Genomic DNA, 8624 nt, shown 5'->3' with positions numbered 1-8624 from the left:
TGTGTGTGTGTGTGCATGCATGTGTATGTGTACAAGTGTGCTTACTCATGCATGCATGTGGAAGTCAGAGATTGACTTAGGTGATCTTTCTTATCCCTCCCTCTTCACCTTGTTTTTTTTGAGACAGAGTTGCTCAGTGAATGTAGAACTTGATATTTTCACTCTATTGGCTGCCAGCAAGCCCCTGGGATCCATCTGTCTTCACTTCTCCTCCCTAGCACTTGGGGTTAGAGACACATGCCTTCTAGTGCTAGGAATTGAGCTCAGGTCCTCACATTAGTGTAGCAAGTGTTCTGTCCACTGAGCCACCTTCTTTCCAGAACCCCCCTCTCTCGTGTGTATGTGGTGTATTATGTGCACATGTGTGTGTGTGTGTGTGTGTGTGTGTGTGTGTATGTATGTATGTATGTATGTATGTATGTATGTATGTATGTATATGCAGGGTGCTTGGCATTGCAATGGAACTGGTAGTGTTAGAAGCCAAATGTAGGTAGGAACTGCTTTTGGGAGGCTTACCCATCCCAAGGACTTCTAAACAGAAGTTCATCCTACAGACTTCTGGACTTCTCTGTATGAGGCCCGGCATATGAGCCAGGAAGTCTAGGAACACAGAGCATGCAAGTGGACGTCCAGGGCCGGCCATGCCTCCGTGTCATCTTCTGGCCTCTGTGAATGGCCCGACGCTGACAGTGGTGGGAGAACGCTATAAGGAGATCTGGCTCTTTTGATGACTGTGTCTCTGACGTGCTTTTAGCCAAGGCTATCTCTCAGATAGGCTCACTGACTTCTATGGTCCCTCTTTGAAGGGAGCCTGCTAGATAGTACGTTTTTGCTCAGGATGGTTGTTGTAGGGGTGTTTACTGTAAGCTGTACCTCTGTTCCCAGAAGTAACAACTCTGATGCTTTATTGTATAAATAAATTTGGAGGCAAATAGCTTTGGCTTGTTGCTCATATCTTAATATCCCATTTATTCTAATTTAAGTTCTGCAGTGTGGCTGGTTACCTCTGCTCAGCTCTCATGCGTCTGGATTCCTTCTTGTGCCAGGGAAAAATCCTCCTGGGCTTGGCTCTATCCCAGAATCCTTTCTGCCTACTGGATGTCCCACCTTCTACTCTACCCTTTCATATAGGCCATAGGTTTTTTTTTTTTTTTTTTTTTTTTTTGACAGGTGATGTACCCATACAGTCCACAAAAGATTCTCTATAGGTGGTGGCTCTGCCTGGCAATGGGTCTGCTGAAAAGTGTGATGGTNGCAGTGTGGCTGGTTACCTCTGCTCAGCTCTCATGCGTCTGGATTCCTTCTTGTGCCAGGGAAAAATCCTCCTGGGCTTGGCTCTATCCCAGAATTCTTTCTGCATACCTGATGTCCCACCTTCTATTTTAGCTTTTCCTATAGGCTATATTTTTTTTTTTTTTTTTTTTTAATTGACAGGTGATGTACCCATACAGTCCACAAAAGATTCTCTATAGGTGGTGGCTCTGCCTGGCAATGGGTCTGCTGAAAAGTGTGATGGTGTAGGTTCTAGAGGTCACAATAGATATGCCTTGGCTCTCCTGTGGCCCAGGTGGTGTGACACTAACAAGCTCCTTCACCCCTCTGTGCTCTAGTTGTCTCTCACTGTGGATGACAGAGGAAGCTGTGATGTCCATTCTGGGGTGTAACCTTTTTATCTTTACATTGTGTCTGTTCACAGGCCTTGCTCCGGGCCAGTTGTACACGTACCCTGCCCGCTGCTGGCGCAAGAAGCGACGATTGCACCCACCAGAGGACCCAAAGCTGCGACTCCTGGAAATCAAACCTGGTGAGTGCCCTGGGAGTGCTGTGTCCACACAGTGAGTTCCTTGGCCCGAGGCTGCAGCTCTCTGGATAGAAGAGTGTTTGTCAAGTATGTGCAAGGTCTTGAGTCCATCCCCTATATTAGAAAAAGTAAAACAAAATAATAAAACAAACAGAAATCCCTCAACAGGGCAAGGTTCTGGCTGAAGAACAGTGCCATATGGTACACAGAAATGTGCAGGTGCTCACTCTGTGTGTAAATATTTCCAAACTTCTCTGGGCTTTGGGATCTTGTGCCACCTCATCTCCCTTGTCACCCCTGAGAAACAAAGCTAGCAGTAGCAGGGGCCAAGCCTCAGAGATCTCCCTCCTTACCAGAGCCCAATACAAAGCTTGGTTCAGGCCCTTCCTACCTTGTGACATCAACACAGACACTTTGACCCAGGAATGCTTTCTCAAAGAGTTAGGAGTCCTTTGGGGACCACCTCACACACCCCCATATGGCTTTTTGTAATGAAAAGTCTATCTCATTAACTGTAGACCTTGTTTTGGGGTTGTGTGAGTCTGGTTGTAAAACGCACCCCTGGGGTGCAGGCATCTTTACCTTGACTCACCTGTATCTTCAGACACTCGGCCGTCTGTCTTCACATCCATGTCTGGGTTGCAGAGCCGAGGCAAACTGTCATCTCACCGCAGACCACAGACCCCTGATCAGTACATGGGGTCCTTAGTTCTCGTGGGCCCCCTTAATGTTCAGGTGGTCTCTTCTGCTTTGGACTCTACCTAGTGCATGGGTAAAAATGACAAGTGACATGTCAAATAAGTGACTGGCTTTTTAGCCACAGAACTGTCTTCAGTGTGATCAGGGCCGGAGGCCAGCACAAGTACTGTTATCCCAGCATGCACCGGTCTAGGGTTGTTGGGAGCTCTTTGGCATTTTTGTTCTGTGCTTATATTTTCTGTTTGAATTGCAGTGTGTGTTTGGCACTTTTCCATGTCTCTTTTTGCTCTAGGTACGCTTCAGGTACCTAATAGACACGTGTGGCTAATGGAGGGGTATCTGTCAGTGTGGTTCTAGGACCACACAGAAGGTGTGACCCCCCTCCCCCAAGACAGCAACAGCAACAGTAGTGCTGGTATCTGGAGTCAACATGGGCTTGAGGCCAGCTGAGTAGTGTAGTGATTTCTAGGTCAGGCTGGGCTATATGGAATCCTTTCTAAACAAACAGACAAACAAACCAACCCAGACCAACAACAAAAATGAAAGATTGCATTGGGTGAGTGACGGATGCACACCTTTAATCCCAGCACTCTGGGTACAGTCAGGTGGATCTCTGTGAGTTCAAGGCTAACCTGATCCACAGAGCAAGTTCTAGGACAGCCAGGGATGCGTAGTGAGACCCTCTCTAAGAAGCAAAAAAAAGAAATGAAAGAAAAGAAAGAGAATAATGGTCTGTTGATGTCATAAAATCAAATACATCTAGCATAAAAGGACCTAAGGCATCATTAACCCCAGGTCCTTACTTTATTGCAGTCCAGCCAGGTTAAGAAACTCATTCAAAACCACACAGGAATTCCTATGGGCCCAGACTGGAATACAAATTTACTGAGCTCCTACTCAGCAGCTTTTTCTGCTGCTACATGCTTGCAGATAGGTTTCCTTAGACATTTACTTTATGAGTATAAAATTAATATATGTATCGAGTATTCAAATACACCAAGAGATAGTTTCAATTCCTTCAGTTGTAAGTGTTACAAGCTCAAACCTAATTAGCCTAGACAAAAAATGGGAAATGGATACACAGAACAGTAAATCCTGGGAGCCCAGAACCGTCCTGGGGGCTGGATGTCTTCCGGGGTGTGCAACATGCTCTTTTAATGGAGAGCTCCCAGACTCAGCGCCTAGCAGGACAGTCCCCTTCCCCAGCTGTGGTGGAGAAGCCCTAGGGAGGACAGAATAACTGGCTGGGTTCATGTCTGTCCCACAAATTCTTGTCATCCAGGGGCCTGAGTCACCACCTTCCTCAGCAGTGGCTTCGATTAGCGCAGTGCTTGGTGTAGCCCTTTCCTAAGGTTTTCCCCACTCAGCAGATGCCTGCTTCTACCTGGAGCTGGGGCTTGGGGATGGGGATGGGGATGGAAGGGAACAATGCTTTAAGCTTATTTCATAGGCAAGAACGGTCAGCCTGTGGAGAGAGTCAAGGGTTACTGTGTGAATCAGGTGTCCAAGGAGCCCTGGACTGCTGCTCATGGGGCTGAGGCAGAAGTGATTTTTGAGGGTTTGATCTGTCTGCAGATATTCACGTTAGCTATCCTGGCCTCCCAGTATCTGCTCCCTGTCTGTGGCTGAGTGGGAGCAGCTGTGATTCTAGGTTTTGGAGACCTGCCTCCGTCCTTGGCTTCCCGGGGTGGCTGAGGGAGAAGGCAGAGCTGGTGGGTTCTGGTAGCAGTTCCCTCCAGCACACAGGGGCTGTATCTGAGACTGCTGAAAAGACTTCCAGAGTCTCTGCTTCAATCATGAGGGCAGAGGCGGCTGTACCAACTTCAGGGAGAAAAGCCCAGACCAAAGATGCTCAGGGTTCTAGAGCAGGATCTCTTCTGGAGAGAACAGTTGTGGCTCTGGGAGCGTGAACTCTTACAGATGTCCTTATCCCCCAGTGGCTGTAGCAGCAATGTCTTGGGAGGCCTGTTCTTCCAGTCAGAGCTCAGGTGCTGAGACACAGTAAACAGCCGACGTTGGGAATTAGGAACTTTAAGCTATACGTGCTTCTCAGAGACACTTGGTCCTGCTTTGGAAAATCAGACCTACTACGAAACCCATGAAACCAGACACCCACACCCCCAAGCCTTTGGCCAAGGGCCAGTATTTCCCAGCCTTCTCTGAGTCTATACTGCCTGGTGTTCAGAATACCTCTGCAGGTGGTGAGAAAAGATGCCCAGGGATAGCCTTGGCTCTGGCACCTGGAAGCAGCCAGGATGAAATACCATCCAAGAAACATGCCATGATCATTCTGGAGATGACACAGGATGGCACTGGCACTTACATGTGTGTGTGTGTGTGTGTGTGTGTTGTATGTGTATGAGTGTACATGTGAGTCTGTGTTTGTGTGGTTGTCCATCGATGCAGAAGCCAGAGGTCAAGCTTGAATGCCAACCCTCAGGAACCATCCCTCTTGTTTTATAAGACAGGGTCTCCCTTGGCCTTGAGCTTGCCGATTCAGCTGGTCTGGCTGCCCAGTGAGCCCCAAGAATTCTTTCTCTGCCTTGTCAGTGTTGGGATTACATGGACATGAAAAGGTGCCTAGCTTTTAGATTTTTCTTTCTTTCTTTCTTTCTTTCTTTCTTTCTTTCTTTCTTTCTTTCTTTCTTTCTTTCTTTCTTTCTTTCTTCTTTCTTTAAAAATTAGATATTTTCTTTATTTACATTTCAAATGTTATACACTTTCCTGGTTTCCCCCCTGAAAACCCCCTATCCTATCTTCCCTCCCTCTGCTCACCAACCAACCCACTCCCCCTTCCCTGTTCTGGCATTCACCTACAATGGGGCATAGAGCCTTCTCAGGACCAAGGGCCTCTCCTTCCATTGATGTCCAACAAGACCATCCTCTGCTACATATGGAGCTGNAGCCATGGGTCCCTCCATGTGTACTCTGGTTGGTGGTTTAGTCCCTGGGAGTTCTGGGGGGTACTGGTTGGTTCGTATTGTTGTTCCTCCTGTGGATCTGCAAGCTCCTTCTGCTCCTTCAGCTCCTTCAGCTCCTTCAGTCCTTTCTCTAGCTCCTCCATTGGGGACTTTGTGCTCAGTCCAATGGTTAGCTGCAAGCATCCACCTCTGTATTTGTCAAGCACTGGCAGAGCCTCTCAGAAGACAGCTTTATCAGGCTCCTGTCAGCAAGCACTTGTTGGCATCCACAATAGTGTCCGGGTTTGATGATTGTATATGGAATGGATCCCCAGGTGGTGCAGTCTCTGGGTGGTCGTTCCTTCAGTCTCTGTTCCACACTTTGCCTCTGTAACTCCTTCCATGGGTATTTTGTTGCCCCTTCTAAGAAGGACTGAAGCACCCATACTTTGGTCTTCCTTCTTCTTGAGCTTCATTTCTGAGGTTCTGGGCTAATATCCACTTATCAGTGAGTGCATACCATGTGTGTTCTTTTGTGATTGGGTTACTTCACTCAGGATGATATTTTCTAGTTCTATCCATTTGCCTAAGAATTTCATGAATTCATTGTTTTTAATAGCTGAGTAGTACTCCATTGTGTAAATGTACCACATTTTCTGTATCCATTCCTCTGTTGAAGGACATCTGGGTTCTTTCCAGCTTCTGGCTATGACAAATAAGGCTTCTATTAACATAGTGGAACATGTGTCCTTAGACTTTACTTAGTTCTAAATATAGATTCTGTGACTTGAACTCAGGTCCTAATGCTCGAATGAAAGCTCTTTAATGACTGAGCTATCTCCCCATTCTAACACATGAGCCAGTTTCAAGAATATACCTTCAACCTCAGTGAGCCCACGGCCACCTATGGGCAAAAGTCATCTCTGGCTGTGTTCCCACAAAAGGATGCCATTTCTAGTGGGTTGGGGAATGCAGCCCCTCTCCAGTGCCCACGAGGGTGGTGCAGCCTGCTTACCTCTTAGTGCCTCTGCCTGCATCATTTATAAGATGCAGTTTCTACTTAAGGGACCTCTTCTCTTTTTTTGGGAGTATGCCCTCTCTAAACATATTTGGATAATATTTTTAAATGGTAATTTCTTTATTTTTATTCCATTTGATTTGGGCTCTAAGAGAGCTCAGAGTTTTGATTGATACCACTGAGTGTTTGACTCAGAGGAGAGTCACTGATGGAGTCTCTGGAGAATGTGTTATCAATTCCTATTAGGTCAGCTCTGTGTGTGTGTGTGTGTATATGTATGTACGTATGTGTATGTATATGTGTGTGCACATGTGTGCATGCATGTGTGTGTAAATGCATATGTAAGTGTGTGTATGTATACATGTATGTGTATTTATATGTGCATGTGTGTGTATATATATATATGTGAGCATGTGTGTGTATAAATGTGTGTATGTGTGTAAATATGTGTATATGTATACATGTATGTGTGTGCACATGTGTGCATGCATGTGTGTGTAAATGCATATGTAAGTGTGTGTATGTATACATGTATGTGTATTTATATGTGCATGTGTGTGTATATATATATATGTGAGCATGTGTGTGTATAAATGTGTGTATGTGTGTAAATATGTGTATATGTATACATGTATGTGTGTGCACATGTGTGTGCATGGGCCTGCCACAGTGAGGAAAACAGAAAGAGACAAGGAGGCATATGTTCCCTTCTGTCTATGACAGTGGAGAGTAGTCTTAGTATCCCCTTTAGTATTTAAGAAGTACTGGCTCAGACCTCAGAAGATAACTCAACCTAAACAGAGAGATGCCCATGAACATACAAGAAGCCTACAGAACTCCAAATAGTTTGGACCAGAAAAGAAATTCCTCTCGTNACATAATAATCAAAACACCAAATGCACAAAACAAAGAAAGAATATTAAAAGCAATAAGGGGAAAAGGTCAAGTAACATACAAAGGCGGACCTATCAGAATTACACCGGACTTCTCCCCAGAGACTATAAAAGCCAGAAGATCCTGGACAGATGTCATACAGACCTTAAGAGAGTGCAAATGCCAGCCCAGGCTACTATACCCAGCAAAACTCTCAATTACCATAGATGGAGAAACCAAGGTATTCACAGTGAATTTATGTTGGAGACAACCTATCCACCTTTTCACACTTCTGGGGTGGGCATTCCTGGACATGTCTTAAGATTTTGGCGATGTTCAAGCTTCTTAGGCTCACTGTCGACAGCATCCTGGAGTGTCTCGTCGGCCTGTGGGAGAAGGGACCCTGGTCTGTGTGAACTCAGGGTCGCTGCTTGGGGCTTCATTGCCCCATGCCATGAGTGCCCTCCATGTCAGATCTTCCAGAGGCAGGCCTCTAGGAGCACGATGCCCACCTGCAGCTTGTCTTCCTGTCTTCCTTGAGCTCCCCACAGATCCTCATGGGCTGGGTGCACAATAGTCCTTCCTGTGTCTGGACTGAGGCTGGTAGGTTGACAAGGAACTAGTTCTGGGCACAGGGAGGGAGGCTGTGTTTGGCTGTCTAGAGATCCCCTGAAGAGGTTCTGGCATGACTTCCCTGCACTTCTGGAAGGACAGAGGTCATCTTCTATGAGGAGACTCCCAGGGTGGGGAGAAAACGAACCCCACCCTCATCTGGCTGCCATTAAGTCCTTCGCTCCTGGCCAGAGTTATAGCCTGATGGAGGGGCTCCTTGGTCCGGTTGTTTTCATTCCACCTCTGTCACTCTGTCAGCTCTGTCACTGTGACCATGCCATCCCTCCTATATTTATTTCTTGTTGGGAAGACAAATGTGTGCTGTGGGAAGAATTCTTTGGAGTCTCAGAGTATCCATTTTGTTCCTGGACCTCTGTGTTTCTCAAGCCCCCACCCCCACCTCCAATTTATCCCGAGAGTAAAGGTCCCATAGCCTCCCACCTGTCTGAAGGACAACCCACACCACGCTGCTTCTCTCAGCTGACTTACAGTTGAGGACAGTAGTCTCTGTAGCTTGCACTTCCTACAACAGGAAATCTGGGGCTACTGAGGGGCCTTCTCCTGGTCACTCCTCCAGGAACAGAGCTCTGTGCTTGAGAGGCAGGGTGTCAGCAGATGTGAAAGCTGTGACGCAGGGGCAGGTAGTAGGCAAAAGCTACTTCATTCAAGAAGGAACCTTTAACTCTCCCTCCCTCCCTCCCTGCCTCCCTGCCTCCCTCCC

At 46.8% G+C, this 8624-nt stretch overlaps 1 protein-coding gene across 2 annotated transcripts in view; it reads left to right on the top strand.

Annotated features, from left to right (window-relative positions):
* Dpf3 (double PHD fingers 3) overlaps window positions 1–8624 on the top strand; it is a 278537-nt gene that overhangs the window by 136030 nt on the left and 133883 nt on the right. For both annotated transcript variants that reach the window (XM_021201848.2, XM_021201849.1), the window contains exon 3: window positions 1697–1804. In XM_021201848.2, coding sequence (XP_021057507.1) covers window positions 1697–1804 — 108 coding nt within the window. The remainder of the gene's footprint in view (window positions 1–1696; window positions 1805–8624) is intronic.

Source organism: Mus pahari, chromosome 7, assembly GCF_900095145.1.
Source record: "Mus pahari chromosome 7, PAHARI_EIJ_v1.1, whole genome shotgun sequence".
NCBI classification, from domain to species: Eukaryota; Metazoa; Chordata; class Mammalia; order Rodentia; family Muridae; genus Mus; species Mus pahari.
Note: the sequence above shows the minus strand (reverse complement) of the source record. Positions and strands in the feature narration are given on the sequence as shown.